Source organism: Cricetulus griseus, chromosome 4, assembly GCF_003668045.3.
Source record: "Cricetulus griseus strain 17A/GY chromosome 4, alternate assembly CriGri-PICRH-1.0, whole genome shotgun sequence".
Lineage (NCBI taxonomy): Eukaryota > Metazoa > Chordata > Mammalia > Rodentia > Cricetidae > Cricetulus > Cricetulus griseus.
The window spans coordinates 72,409,324-72,425,174 of NC_048597.1; the positions used below are offsets into that span (position 1 = coordinate 72,409,324).

At 49.2% G+C, this 15,851-nt stretch overlaps 1 protein-coding gene across 1 annotated transcript in view; it reads right to left on the reverse strand.

Moving 5' to 3' along the window:
• Positions 1-240: 240 nt before the first annotated feature.
• The window catches only part of Ppm1f (protein phosphatase, Mg2+/Mn2+ dependent 1F), a 30,594-nt gene continuing 14,983 nt past the window's right edge, over positions 241-15,851 (reverse strand). Inside the window, exons 4-8 of the mRNA XM_027413218.2 lie at positions 13,595-13,797; positions 12,504-12,692; positions 9,490-9,633; positions 5,100-5,193; positions 241-3,997 (exon numbers count right to left, since the gene is read on the reverse strand). Coding sequence (XP_027269019.1) covers positions 3,618-3,997; positions 5,100-5,193; positions 9,490-9,633; positions 12,504-12,692; positions 13,595-13,797 — 1,010 coding nt within the window. The 3' untranslated portion in view covers positions 241-3,617. The remainder of the gene's footprint in view (positions 3,998-5,099; positions 5,194-9,489; positions 9,634-12,503; positions 12,693-13,594; positions 13,798-15,851) is intronic.

A 15,851-nucleotide genomic window follows, 5' to 3' on the forward strand; every position in this document is an offset into this window, starting at 1 on the left:
CCAATCACTTGGTGTGGGTCCCTGTTACCTCCTCACACTTCCTGGGTTGGCTTTGAGGTAGACACCCATGAAGTCTGTCACATGCCCCTGCCACCATGTCCTGTGCAAGCACATGGGATCAACCATAGGCTGAACCGTCTAGAATACCTTTAGCCAACACCTTCCTTTTTAAACCTTTTCTGTTAAGTATTTTGTCGGCGATACAGAAGTAACTACAGACAGACACTCAGATGCACATGGTACTCAGGAATCTTGAATATACAGTTTATTGACACCAGTACAATGGGCCCAGGAGACTTTCCCTCTGAGTTCATCATCCTGGGACTTGTCCCTAAGATTAGAGAAACATGGTATCTTAGAACAAGACTCACTGTTGCATATGACTCCCAGGAAGCCCCCTGAAATAACCCCTTGGCAAGGCCCACACGGCTGGTAAATAGCAAAGCTCAGTGTGTTTGGTAAAGCTGTTGAGTCGAGTGAAAGCAAGCACAGGACTCCCGAAGATGATCCCTGGAGGCTACAGAGGCAGGATCAAGCCAGAAACACAGCTTGCTTTACACAAGTTGGCCTGGCTTCCCTACAGTATGGCCAGGGCTGCCCTCCTGGCCCTGAGAATACAGCTGAGGTAGCCAGGACACCTATGCTGAGACCTGCCATGGGGTGAGGGTGCACTGCATGCAGGACCCAAGAGGGCAGAGCAGGGCAGACCTCACGGTGAACGGCAGGGACTTTTCCAAGACCTCTCCATGAGTGCCGAGACTCTCAAAGCTGTGTTGCAGGTACCCTGCTTCCACACCCCTTCCTATGCTGGTTTCTAACTAAAACCCTTAAAGCCTGCCTGTGCCCTCCCACCTCTTACTCCTACGGGCTTAGCTAGGAGGCGGTCTGACTGCTTTAGCTTTTGTATCCAAGCAAGACACTGGCATCTGTAACTCAGCTCTTTTCCAGCCCACTTAATTTTAAGAATAGACACTAATAATACTTAACCCTCTCTACTGGCGGTGGAGGATGGGCTCTTCTGCTCTGACAGAGGCCTTGAGCAGCCCCTGTACCTCTGAAATTCTAAGTTGGGGGGACTGGTGACACTGTGCACCCCCTCCATGCCTTACCAAAGGGTAACTGAGGCCAGAGAGGTACAGTGCCTTGTTCAGTTCATGCATTGAGATGGTGGCAAAGCTGGGGTTTAAGAAATGGGATCACTCTGGCTAGGGGATCCTCTTGGGATGAGAGCCTGAAGACGGAGTAGCCAAGAGTCTTATAGGCTAGATAATGGCAGCTCCAATCAGGATAGAACAGTCTATGAACTAGCATAAGGCCAGCCCTCAACAGCAGGAGAATGTGCTCTCCCTTGGCCACTAGGAGAGGAAGGAACAGTGCCTAGCATTGGTCCTGGACTACTGCCCAGCAGGGGCTTGGCGATCAGTACTGCAGATGGACTGAGGGGAGGGAGGAGGCATTTAGAGAAGCCTGGGAAAGGGGCTTCCCTTTACACTGAGGCCTAGGCATCTTGGCACAACCTTATATGCGAGCATGAATCAGACCATCAAGGGACATCTATGTGGGCCTAATTTCCACTCTTACCAGCAATGAACAGAATAAGATTAGCAAAAAAGGGAGAAAACCAATGTCATTATCTCCCTCTATCAAGGTCATTGCTACAAGCAGGCTGGACCAACCACCACACCCCTGTTCTAAGAGGACACAAGGCCTTCCAGTTGAGCAACACCCAATAATGGTGGGCAATCATCTAAGTGTTTAGGATGCTTCCATCAGGAGACTTTGACCAAGGAATTAACTACATGGCCTGAATTTCTCCACCCCTGCTGTGGGAGTGGGTAAATGCCAAGCATACAGGTGGTGTGCCCAACCAAAGCTGGCTCCTCCTCCCACACTGCTGGACAGTGGACTTGCCTCAGGGGCAAAGCATGTGTGCCCTGCTTCTTTTGAGAGGGTTAAGTGCACTGAGTCAAGCTTTGCAAGCCTTGCTGAGGCTGTGCTCTCCACTGGTGGGCTATGCTATCACCCTCTCCATGGGGACCTCACAGTGCCTCTGCTAAGCCACTCATTATCCTCTGGACCTGCTGGTGTCTGCATGGAGCAGCCTTGACTCACACTGGCCCTCTCTGGGGGCCTCCTTAGTCCTTCTACTCTGGGTGCTCCCCCCCCCCCACGTCTGGTTTCCTTGCCTGATTTTATACATCACAGCTCTCCAAGCACCCAGGCATCATTGGTGAGTCTTCATTGCCCCTGCTCTAGGGATGTGGAGGTCTTTCATGTTGCTCAGGTAGAGGACAGAGTCCAACAGGGAGGGATACCAGCCACAGGAGACAGGTGGTGACCATTGCGACAGATGCTAGCAGCCTCCCGAGGAGGTAGACTGCGGGGCTTCCCAAAGTTCCTTAACTATGCACTGTCCTCAATGACACTACAAGAATACTAAGAGATTCTGAAACTTCTAGTGTAAGAGCAGAATGATCTTCCTAGTTGGGATCCAGCCAGACTCCAAGGGTGGGCAAGGAGGTCACTGTCACCCCAGATGCCCAGTCACAGCCTCTGATAATCACTTCAAGGAAGTTCTGAGGTGCCCAGAATACAAAGGAAGCTTCCCAGAAAGAGTGCTAGCCCAAAGCATGCCATCCCACAACCAACGCTGCCTTTCTGAGAACCTGAACATGTCTGCCTAGTAGGATCCATGGTGGGCCCAGCAGCTCTCATCCACGCCAAAGCTATTTAAGGCACTTAAGTGGCTTATTAACACAACCTGGAAAAGTTTCTTTCCATCCTGATTTAGGCAAAAAAAAAAAAAAAAAATTCAGTAATACTGCAAATGTCTTCATGAATACATAAAAAAAGTAAAATACTTAAGTTTTCAGGAATAAAATAAATGCTAAGCTTAGCTTAAATTACACGACCTTGTGGGTCAGCTTGGCACTGATAAAACACGATAAAACCTGAACACTGATTCTGGATTAGACCTTTCCCTGCAATAAATCTAAGCACACAAACAACATCACACACTCACACACACACACACACACACACCTGACTTCACCTCCCTAAGATGCTCAAGGGAAGGAGAGGTCTAAGAGACCCCAATGGCCTTAGAACTCAGTTAAGAGTGGCAGTGGGCCAGTCCCCTGGTGCTTCTCCCAGCAAGGCCAATGTCTCCTTTTGGGGAAGTCAGTAGTCAATCAGGACTGCGAGCCTGTCTGTCAGTACAGACCAAACCCTCCCAGCCTTGGGTACAGTGAGAAGTCACAAGACTGGGCCAGACACCTGGCTGCAGACCTAACCCCAGGATGGGCCTAAAAGGTCTGTGGGAGGGTCTCCTAAGACCTGACCTGTGTTTTTGCTTAGGCTGCCAACAGGTGCCTGTGGTTTCTGTCTGCAGCCATCTTCTCTTTGGTGAGGTCATTGTCCTATGCTTCCTTCTGAGAGCCACTTACTGCCTACTGCAGTTCTGGGGACAGACTGGCAGGAGGCATGAAGGACTGGGGTGCTAAGGGAATGCTGTGAGGGCATGCACCCCTGCCCACTATACTTGTTGGATCTAATGTCTTTGAAGGGAGGATCACATGGGAAGAGGGGTCAGGATGGGGCCCGGGGGCCTGGACCACTTAGCTTCTCTGTGAGGTATTGGTCTCAAGTTCTGAGAGGCCAGTAGGCAAGTCCTGGCTTCCTATATCTGCTTGGGCATCCCCTGTTCCCTGGGCTCTACCATCCAGCAGCTCTTGGGGGTCCCTAAGGAAGACTACCATGACTGTAATGTTGTCATGGGAGCCCCGGTCACGGGCCACAGCCACTAGCTCCTCAGCAACATATAGCCAGCTACCATTTTGTCTGAGCAAGTGGCTGTGGACAAGACCCGCAACTTCCTGGTGGGGGACCACATCGAAGAAGCCATCACAGGCGAGCAACAGGTAGTCTTCTGAGCCTGTTAGTTCTCGGGATGCTGCATCTGCTTCGCCAGACACATAGGGCTTCTGGAAGACATCCCCTGGAATGGACAGACAGAGTGTCTTCACACCCAGGATTAACCTCCTATCTCCATCCCCAAGGGCATGCAGATGCAAAGCCTACACATAGGTGCAGCTGGCTCTCCAGGGGCCACCTGCCTAGTGCTTTCCACTCTCCCAGGAGCAGAATCATCATCCCCCAGCTCCACAGGAGCAGTTCTAGCTCCAGGAATGGCTGCCGCCTACAGCGTGTCCAGAGATAAATAGCTCCAGTGTATAAAGATAGCTGTGAGCAAGGAGCCAAGAGAGACTACAGGAGGTGAGAAGGGCAGATGCCAGACTCCCAGTGACTAGATGGAGGTGGGTTGTCAGAAGGTGTAGTCTCTGAGTTGGGTCCCAGCAGTGGTGGCATACAGAGAAAAGTGGAAAGCTATTTTCCAAGAGGAAAATGGATTTTGAACATTGTTTTGTGGGTAAGAAAAGAACCATTAGTGGCTAGGGTTTTTTTTTACTGTATTTGGGGGGGGGGCTATAGAGGATCCTGATTTTCTGTTTCTACTTTATTATTATTGCAGTCAAGATCTCTAGCCCAGGCTGGCTTAAAACATCCTATGTAGCCCAGGATAACCTTGCAGTTCTGATTCTCCTCCACCTATCTCCTGAAGGCCAGCATGCCTGATTTAAGGATCGCACAAGTGGGAACTGAACCCAGGACTTTGTGCATGCTAGGCAGGCATTTTACCGAACAAACCACTCTTATTTAATAATTTCTGGACTTTATAGTGTGTGTTGGTATTCGGTCAACAGAAACTACACCCTGAACTTGAGCCTCTCCTGGGTAGAGCGACCTGCTCCAACACTCTCAGTGCTGAGGAAGCAGCAGAGAACTGCAGCTTATAATCAGCTGGGATCCTGGAGGCAACTACTGACACTCCCCTAGACTGTGCCAAGCTGGGCTCCACTAGGTTGGGCGGGTCACATTCTGAATACAGTGTTTTCAGTTTATCATGGTTTATTTGGAGGCAGCTCACTGCACATCTAGGTCTATAGGCTGTGAGTACTTCAGGCAACATTATTCAGCTCTAAGTCAACTGAATAAGCCTGTGCTCCCCCCCCCCCAGTGGCCCTGGTGTACCCCCTTACCAATGGCTCTAGACACTGCCAGGGTCCCGTTGACTCTCCAGCAGTCCATGAGAGAAACAAAGCCACCCAGTGCTTCAATACGTTCTTTCTCATCCTGCAGGAGACAGTCATTAGGTGGGGACTTGGGTGGGGGTGGGGAACTCAAATATTACTATATAAGTAGAACTTAAGTGACTAAGACACACTTAAAGCCAAGGCACTTGAACCTAGTCAAGCTACATATCTAAATCAGACATCATGAAAAACAGGGTCAACTATAACTAACTGCACTATCTTTTAGTTGTGGGAATTGTTGGTTAATCAAGTAATGGGGCAGCAGAGAAGGGTCATCCATGGCACCCATGATGCATCTCTAAGCAGTGTTTGTGTCAAGAAGGTACTCTTGGGACAGGAGACTGGTGTTAGCTCATACTCGGAGGTCAGATCCTTCAACTTTAACCTGGGGCTTCTGTGTCTACTTTGAAAACTGCTGGGTGAAGTATGTGCCATGTATAGAAGGCCACACAGTAGGAGACACACTGGAGCCAGGCCACAAAAAGGCAGCCCTATGTGCAGCCCTTGGTCATCCCTCTCCCTGCTCACTCCTAGGCATTGTCTGTTTGCTAGAGGGTCATGGTATTCCAACCCTGACTGCAAGGGGATAGGCAGAGGCTTGGTTTAGTCACAAGTATTTTGAAACTCTCTTTGGTCCTGTCAGTCCCCTCTGAGGAGAGGCCTCCCAGATGTAGTTTGTCTCCTGGAGGCTGGTGTTATAGGCTGGGTGCATGCCTTGTGCTCTCTGGGGCAAGGTACCTCTGGCTGAAAGAGGTCACTCACATCCCCATTTCACTTGTTTTATAAACCTGACCTCACACCTTCCTTGGGGCAGAGCCTCCATGAGGCTTCTAAGTTGCAGAACTCTCCTTTTTGAAGCTCCAGGTCCTGAGATATTTGGCTGTAGGAACAGGACTGAGCAGGGCACCAGGGCCAGTGACTCTCCCTGCCTCCCATGACAGGCAATTGCACCAGGATTTAGAGTAATGTGCTGAGCTGGCTGGCCTTGTGGAGCTTGGTGCTGTAACCTTGGTCCTATCTTGGTCCTTCTTCCCTTTTTTGGATCCCTCCTCAGTCTGTACTGATCACAGCCTTGTTCTGGTGCAAGCCAACCATCCTTGCCTGTTTCTTCTGACGCCCTCCCCTTAGTTCCTCCTGCTTTATCCTCCCCACCTCCCGAAACAGCCTCTCTGCAGCTGAAGCCTGATGGCTCAGCAGTTGCTATTAACCGCCACAGTACCCCTTTCCCTGGCATCAGGCTGCACTCAGCAAGGTCTCAGCACTCCTAAGGTACTTTCCGTACCTCCCCAAAGCCTGGATTCTTCCCTTCTGAGGCCACCCATCTGTAACCGCAGATGCCATTGACAACCTCAGCCCCACTCTTTTGAGACCAGACCCCAGCCTGCCCTCTAGTGGCCTGGCCATGATGAGGGTTGGTAGTGACTCCTTATAGCGTTTTTCCACTCTAGTTTGAGTAATTGCAGGTCAGTGTGCATAACCTGCTCGCTCTCTCACCACTGTCTTGCTGCGTCACATCCGTCTTTATGATCCAGTCCATGCCTTATGTACTTGACCTGGGTCTTGCACCCTCACTGCTATGCCCAGCTTCTCCCCCAAACAGAGTGCCTGGGCAGAGGGTACTGGGTCTTGTTTTATTAGCTTGCTGCTTCAGGAAAGCATCTTATTAAGTAGACACTGAATGTCAGTTGACCTAAACTGAGCCCAGGGGTGGGATGGGCTCTGTTCAGACAACTGCAGGATAGGATATCAGCACAAGTCCCCACATAACCCTCAAGAGTCACTGAGGGTTTCTGGGCCCTCTCTGAAGCTCCCATGCTGTCAGGTTCATGTGTTCCTGTTGTGGCTCTGGCTTTAGCAGGAGTCTTTATACAGATGTTTAACTGCTTTCCCAGAAGCTGGCAGGCAGTGACAGGGATCACAGACAAGAGCTGGCAAGATGGGGAATGAACTGGGGTCTGACCTTGGCTCTGGCAGGCTACATATGTGCTTCTCATGTGCAGGCACTAATTCCATCTTCATCCCATACTACCAAGGGACCCTGCCTGACAGACAAGCCCAGAGGCTCAGAAGGGTCAAGCTAGGACCAAACAGGGCTCAGGACTGGGTGGAAAAAATGGGTTATAGAACACAGCCTACAGGGGGGAAACAGAATATTCAGCCCCTGAGCAAAGGTCGGCACTCATTCAGACCTGGCTATATTTTACCTGTCCAGGGGGAAGAGGGCCTGCTGGGGAACAGATGACAATCCTTTGTGGTTGTGGTGGAAACAGAGTGGCAGAGGCTACCACTTTAGATACATGCTCTAGGCAAGTGACTGAACCTTTCTGAACTCTGGTTCTCTCTTCTATACACTAGCATGAACACATGTGCCTCTCAAACCAGCAGCCACGACATTGCCTGTTACCTGTCCTAACATGACAAAAGAGGAATGTGTGGGGAACATGTCCAAGTCCCCAGGGAGGAGCTGACTCCCCTAACATGGCTGTAGTGCCCACAGTCAATGCATAAAAAACAAAACAAAGCAAAACAAAAAACCCCCAAAAAAACAGGCAGAGGACAGACACAGTACACGCAGTAAAGAATGCAATGATCATGAACTTCTGAGAAGATGTTCAAAAGCCGGAGAGACGCTTAGTGATTAAAAGCATGGCTGCTCTTGTAGAAAACCTGAGTTCAGTTCTCAGCACCCACAGGGTGGATTATAACCTCCAGTAACTCCAGTTCTGGGGCATCTTGGCACTCTCCAGATCTTTGCAGCTACCGGGTACAAATGTAGATTACATACATGTGGGCAAACACTTATGTACATAAAAGTAATACAATCTCAATAACAACAAAATATATTCAAATTTACCCTGAAAGGCTGGGTGTGGTAGCTCACACCTGCAATCCGAGTACCGCAGAGGCAGAGAGGCAGAGAGGCAGAGAGGCAGAGAGGCAGAGAGGCAGAGGCAGGACTGTCTCAAGTTTGAAGTCAGGTTGGGCTACATAGGGAGAACCCACCTAAAAAAGAAACAAATGAAGAGACTAAAACTCACTCTGAAAGAGAACATGAAGGGAAAAGGAGGTATCCTTGCCTTCCAGCTGGTGTTGCAATGATTTCCTTCCAACTGAAATAGACCCTTTTGGAAGGAGAAAAGTTCCCTGGACTTTTAGGGTCTGGGGGGCCCAGAATGTTGTACAGGAAGCTGCAGGGACGAAGCCTTCATGAGCCTGGGGCAGGTTTTTCCATGGTGCAGTTATCTGTAAGTAATCCTAATAAACTCCTGGTTCACCCACTAGACTTGGGAGAAGTGAGTCTGGGCTAGAGTGAACAGGTGCTTGTTTATTTCTCTCCATGAAATGTCAGGAAACAGATGGACAGACTCCATGGACTGGTGAGACTGGACAATGGCCTCTCAGGAGCAGTGCTCAGCTTAGGCTGGTCCAGGCTGAAGACAGAAGCTGGGCAAATCTCCAAGACTGCAGTTTGTCTACCGTGACTTAGCATCCTTGCTCCTAAGAGCCTGCTGTGCAGAGATACCTTAGCCTGGACCATGTGATGCACACAGTTATTGCTGCCACATTTCAGAGTGGGAAGAAGAGAAACCTGGTGCATGTCTTGACTTGGGAACTGGACTGGGAAAGGAAGACCATTCTATGTGTCTGCAAGAAAGGGTGGGTGCTTTATGTGTCAATGAGGGGAGGTCCCAGCTGTACAATTACGTGACACAAAGCAGAGAGGAGTATGGGGAAAGCAGGGTTGGGGGAGGTGGTGCATAGGCATCCCTTGATTCTAAGCATTCCCTTTCTGACTCTAGGAGACAGTCTATACACGTTTGTGAGACCAGTATCTGAGCATCTGTAACTCAAATGTCCAAGGTGAGGACCTCAAGACTCAAGAGTGACTTTAGAGTTCTGTTATTCCAGGGTGGCCTCTACCTACTGAAGCTCCAGGCATGAGGTTTTCCAGACTCTGGGCAGTGTGGCTTCTTTGCTCACTCTCAGCCAGTGGCCATCCATTTGCCTGTCAGTGTTGCAGGATCCTGTGCTGGCCTGAGCACAGGCTCCATTTCTGGGCTTACCTGTTAGGTCACAAGGCCCTGTTCTTGCCTGAACCTCTGGGCTCCCAGGAAGGGCTCCCATGGGACCCCTTCAGGCAAAGGAACTCTCCTACTGCAGGAGCACTGGGAGTCTTCTGGACCTTTTGTCATTTTTAGTTTACCCCAACAATATGGAGCTGGGACCTCCTGGCATTCCACTTCCCCGTTAAGTCCCTAGACTTGGGTCCCCAACTGGGGTCCAGCACAGCAGGGGCTTGAGACTGTCTTAAGCTAGGATGAAGGGTGCCCCTTACCTGTCGCTCGGGTTTGTGTGGCTCCATCAGCTTCACTACCTGGCCCTGCTGTACCAGGATGACCTGGGAGTCTCCTAGCCAGGCTATGTGCAGGGTTGTTCCCACGATGAGTGCACACACACCTGTAGTGCCACTCTGTAGTCGCTGTAGGGACAGAAGGAGAACAATGTAGATTTGAGGGCTGAGGAGGAAGGTGAACCTCCACAAAGGACCCCACAGTTGTACTTATGGATTATGTCATTTTCTTTCTTTCTTTTTTTTTTTTTTAAAGATTTTATTTATTTATTGTGTATACAACATTCTGCTTCCATGTATATCTGCACACCAGAAGAGGGCACCAGATCTCATAATGGATGGTTTTGAGCCACCATGTGGTTGCTGGGAATTGAACTCAGGACCTCTGGAAGAATAGTCGGTGCTCTTATCCTCTGAGCCATCTCTCCAGTCCTCTTTTTTTTTTTTTAATGTATGACTTGATTTCATGCTATAATTCTTTTTTTATTTTTAGATTTTATTTATTTGTATGTATACAGTTATCTGCATGCATGCTTGCACACCAGAAGATGGCACCAGATCTCATTACAGATAGTTGTGAGCCACCATGTGGTTGCTGGGAATTGAATCAGGATTTCTGGAAGAGCAGTCAGCGCTCTTAACCTCTGAGCCATCTCTCCAGCCCCCGGACTATGTCATTTTCATGCTGTCTGGAGAGAGCAGGTCCTACAGGAACCCCTTCATACCCTATGCTAGAACGGGCAAGATGGCTTACAGTGGCAGGAAGCAGACTACTGAGAGTGGGAACAGGCATGGAAGGGCAGGAATGGGGCAAGGACCACAAAGAGCAGGAAGAAGATTCAGGCATGATCAATATTGAGGCAGGACTTCATGAGTGCATGTGTAAGTCAAAACTTCCCCAGCTGTATACTGTAAACAAATACAACATATACTCAAATTGCATCTCAGCAAATCTGTATAAAAAGATAAAAGTGCCTGGGCAGTGGTGGCGCACGCCTTTAATCCCAGCACTCGGAGGCAGAGGCAGGTGGATCTCTGTGAGTTCAAGGCCAGCCTAGTCTACAAAGTGAGTTCCAGGATAGCCAGAACTGTTTACACAGAGAAGCCCTGTCTCAAAAAACCAAAACAGGAAGAAGAAAGTGGCTGAAAGTGTAGATTAGTGGTACACCACTTGTGTTACTCATTCAAGGCCCTTAGGTTTGATCCCCAGAGCGAGAAGGAAGAGAGGGAAGGAAACTAAACACCTACTTAAGAAACTTTTTCCTCTATTGAGGGGTAACCCTAATCTCATGGCCTGCTTCACCTGCTGGATGTGACAGAGGCCACTAGGCTCCCCCTAGAGTTTTAGACGTTCCATAGCTTTCTGTTGAGAAACAGAAATTCTGAGGTCATTTGGTCACTGTATGATGACTGAGAATCTCTCTCCAGAGTTCTGTTATTCGAGGGTGGCCTCTACCACAAAAGCTCTGGCCAGGCCTGAGATCTTCCAGACTCTGGGCAGTGTGGCTTCCTTGCTCACTGTTAGCCAGTGGCCATCTGCTCTTTGCATGTGTTGCAGGACTGTGTTGGCCTGAGTGCAGGCCCCACAGACCCATTTCTGGAGTTGGTTTCTTAAGTTGTCTAAGCATCAGGGTCTCAATGTTTAAAATGGCTACCCTGTCCTTGCTGCTGCCGGGAGGGCCCACTGAGGCCGGCTTTAGGTCACAGAGGAGAGGCCCATTGTCTTTTTTTTTTTTTTTTTTTTTTTTAAATATAGATAAGGGCCTCATCCCTACACATACTGTCACTCTAAGAAGAGAACTGGCTGAACAAGGGGCACTGGGTCAGTTTGTTAGTCATGGTTTATATTTCCTGTTTGCTTGGCTTGTTTTTAGATGAACTGATATCTGGGGCTTTGTTGATCTTGGTGAGCCCAGCACTCTCAGAGCTGCTGAACTTTTAGTGACACAAAAGCCTGCTCTGTTAGTATTGCCTTTTGCAGGCATGCCAGACAGTCTGGAGCCCATGCCCCCAAAGCCACCTCCTTCACCTACAGGGCCCCAGTTCTCCTGGCACAGGCTAGCTTGGACTAGCACAGGTAATTCAGGGTGCCCAGTACTGAGCTGGCTGGCACTTAGATTCCTAGGAAACCAGGCTTGCCTCTCTTCCCTGTGTCTCTGGCCCAGGGAAGCTGTAAGTGATGGATTCTTTTAAGTACTCGCCTGCCATCCTACCATGCTCAGCTGAAGGAACCAGCTTGTATCTTAAGTCAGGCAGCCCTCTGCTAGGCTGGCAGACCTTGTCCATGTTGTGGAGATCCAGCATGGTGGCCCAGGAGTGCTGTGGTTCGCAGGCCCTAAGGCTTTATGTGCTATAACTTAATTTCCATCATGAGATATTAGAAGGGTAAAAATGCCAGCTATAGTTTTGGGGAAGATGACTTTGCTGGGAGGCAACTGGGGCTGGATAAAGCCATGAATGGATAGGGTAGAGGGTAGGGTTCCTCACAGTTAGATCCTGGTGGCCTTGGGAGATGGAGGGAGGCCAGAAGATACATATATACACCCATACATGTGTACATGCATTATCTGTTCTCTCTCTCTCTCTCTCTCTCTCTCTCTCTCTCTCTCTCTCTCTCTCTCTCTCTCTCTCTCTCTTTCAGCTACAATGGCATACTACTAGCAAGGCCATTATCAAGAAGGCCACTTGCCTTGCATGTCCCGAACTGAGTCAAAATAAACCCGTCTTTATAAAGTGACCCAACCTCAATTATTTTGTTACGGTGATGAAAAACAAGACTAGTACAACAGACAAGCTTTGAGCTGCCTCCATTCAAATGAAAACTGAGCCCCACCCCTGAAGCAATGAAATAGTACGAATGCCAGCAGTGCTTGGTGAGACCCTTCCCTCCTGAGCCACCAACCACTTTCGCTTTCCTTCCTCTATAGAGACTAGAACTTTCAGGTGCTAACAGCTACAGTTCCCCGAACAGCACTTTCGACCCAGCTGCCAGTTCTCACCTCTCGCTTGGCTTTCCAGAGAAACATCTCATCAGTGCGCTGGAAGGCTTCTTTGAGGGCGGTTGCCGGGTCTGTGAGTAGCTCTGGCTGGTGGGAAGCATTGGCGTGCACGTGGACAGAGGCATACCTTGCAGCATCCACTCCTCCGTGACCATCAAACACAGCAAAGTAGGCACGGTCCACAGAGTCCTGGTGGGAGTCCAGTGGGAGTCTGACCTATTGGCCTTGCACCTAACTGAGTCAGACCCCCAGTCAGCTGCTCTCATCTGGGGAAGGGTGTTCTCCAGGGGGGAGCTAAGGCAGCACTATGGTTGCAACAACACAATCTTATGCTGGAAACCTAACCCCCCAGATCTCTGGGAGATGATTGGGATCAATCCACTTGGGCATGAATGGACTATCAACGAGTAGTTTTCTCCTTGGGAAATGTGTTCTATCTTGCTATAAGATGGCTTGCACTGCTTTGGTGTTCTGCAGAGTTCCCCATCAGCTTGAAGGCCCTCTTCAGATGCAGCCCCTGGACCTAAGGCCTCCTCTCAGGCTCCGTAGCAGTAAGAAATGTGATTTTATAAATGATCCAGCCTCAGGCAACAAAACAGACTCAAGATAGGTAGGATCTGGAAGAACTGGCAATGCCCTTTCCATCAGACAAGTCAAACTCCTCAAGTACTGCAAATAGGGAGGCATGGGGAAGGTCTCAGTCTCACCAGCTCTACCAGGCTACTGCAGATATAACCCAAGGTAAGATACATCAGGAGGCGTGTGCTGGTACAGGGCCAGCAATTCAAGTCTGAACCTAGCACTTGGCCTCTTTATATTAAAACACAGGCCAACTGTTGGCTTTGTTTAGTCTTTGGCCATGGATAGGAATGTGCCTGGAAGCTTGGTGCTGTGAGTTAGCTTCTCAGGCTCAGCAGGATGGCACTCTGAGAGCCTAGTACTCAGTCCTAAGCTAGCAACTTCTCAGTGTTTCCCCAGATTCGGCTTTGGCTGGTAGCTCTCTCAGCACTCATGGCTCCCCACCTTCTGTGTCAACCCCGTACCCCCATGATATACTGCCCGTTCCTGGGCTCCGCAGGTGCAACACTTACAGACAAGCCGAAGAGGTGGTTGAAGGTGGGAAGGGACACATGTCGATCCTCCATCTTGCGCCGTGTGTTCCGGATGGCATGGATAGAGACCAGCCACTGTCGCTGAGGGGCCTGGGCAGTCAATGGCACCTGCTTCTGCCACTGGCTACATACTTCCCAAAGCCAGTTAAAGAAGCTCCGAGCCAGGCCTTTGGCATCTAGCACTGATGGGCATGATGGAGAAATTGTTAGCCAAAAAGTAAAACCATGCAACTGAGGCTTAACTACTCTCCTGTACTCTTTTCCTGCCATGTTCCCAGGTTTTAAATAGCTCCTCTCAACAGCCTTCATGGGTCCCACCTCACCAACCAGGGCATGCTTAGCACACTAACCTATAAACTATACAAGAAAGCTTGTCACGGGTGACAAAAATGTCTGGTAACTGCCCATTAACTAGGAATACTTTAGGTCCAATACTGACAGAGGCATAAGTGAATTCTGCCTGTTCTGATGAAAAATTAAGCTGCTGTTAAAAAGATTTCCACAACTAAACACGCAACTATCCTCTAAGCCAGCAACCGTACTCTTGGGCATGAATCCCAGAAAAATGAGGACCGTTCCCACGAAAACACTGCATGACTCATCCTAGCTTCATTTGTAATAGCTCAAATCTGTAGTCTGTCCCAATTCCCTCCAACCTACAGATGGCTCGGCAGCTAGACCTGGGTGAGGGCTCAGCAGCAGAACCAAGGGAAGCACTGACAAGTGCCCAGCTAGGTCAGTCCCAGAGAATCAATCACACCAAATGAAAGATGCTACTCCCCAAATGTTAGGCTGCTTTGAAGTGACATCATTGAAATGGAGAAAACTGCCAGGAGTTGGGGACTGGGTATAGCAGGGGAGGTGTGTTAGGGTGGCCTGTAGGTGACATGCAGGATTCTTTCTATAAGGAAACTGTCTGGTGTCTGACCATGTTCAGACCCTGTGTGTGACAAACTATTACAGTTTTGTATATGTTCCAAGGAGGAAACTGGGTCATGTACAGTTGGAAAACCTTTGCATTGGCTATTGGCTTCCATAATTAACTGCATGTGTACCTATGATTATTTCAAAACGAAGTTCATTTAAAGGATGGAACAGAACAGTCCAACTCCCCATTCCTCCATCCCCACCCAAGCCCTGAACCAACCAAGCAAGCAAGCAACCAAAAAAAAAAAAAAAATCCAGTTAGGGTTGGGGGATGTAGCCTGATGATAGAAGCCTCTGCTAGCATGCCCAAGGCTTGAGTTAGACCCCAGCACCACAAACGAAAAAACTACACAGCAACACAGAAATAGACATTACAAAGTTTACAAGAATGTGAAACTATTAATGATGATTTTAAATTGAGAAAATGGCAGAAAATTACATATATAGTTATCCACAAGTACATGTAAAAAAATCACTTAGTTTCAGAAAAAAAAGGCAGAAATGGTCTCTGCACAATCAAAACACAGGCAGTAGGACCCCAGGAGCTGCACATGTGGCCCCCTGAATCCTCACATGTACAATGTTTTAATACTTTCCCAATTCCCCATTACTAGTGCTCGCCCCATGTGACCTCGAACTGGGCTGCTTCTTCAGCCAGCAGGCCTCAAGCCACTACTGATGGTCAGACCTGGTAAGCTTGATGCAGACTTTAAAAGAAAAACAAGGCCTAGCTTCTAAGAAGAGATCACCAAGGATCAAGTTCAAAGGAGACTTCCAGGCTGAGCTTTTAGGCCTTACTTCATCTCAATGCAGAAAGCCCTCCTGCAGTCTGGGTCCTGTGGCATGTACACATAAGTCAGAGCCATCGCCTAAGAGGGTAGCACAAAGTCAGGTAACCAAAAACCACTGAGTTCAAGCATCAACGGCCACACAACAGAGGGACAAGGAGAATTGGGAGAAGTGCTCTTAGTCAGAAGTATGGTTGTGGGAGAAAAGAGAAGCAGTAGAAGGAGCACAGAGGGAGACACAGAAGCAAAGAGAGCAGGCCAACCAGAATCCACCATCTACAGTCTCCTGCAGCATCATGTCCAGCACAGTGCACCACTCAAGCATTTAGCAACAGCTGTGGGAGTGGCAGGCTGAGGAGCTGGAGAACGGATTTTATTAGGCCCAACCTAGGGACCACAGCTCTAAGTGTGAGCCAGTGCAACCTCCTGTTGGACCTGTGTGCCCCTTATCCAGCCTGTTTCCAACCACGCCATTTCCTAGGTCTTTCATTCTTTCTTCTGTAGAAAGTAAGACTCATACT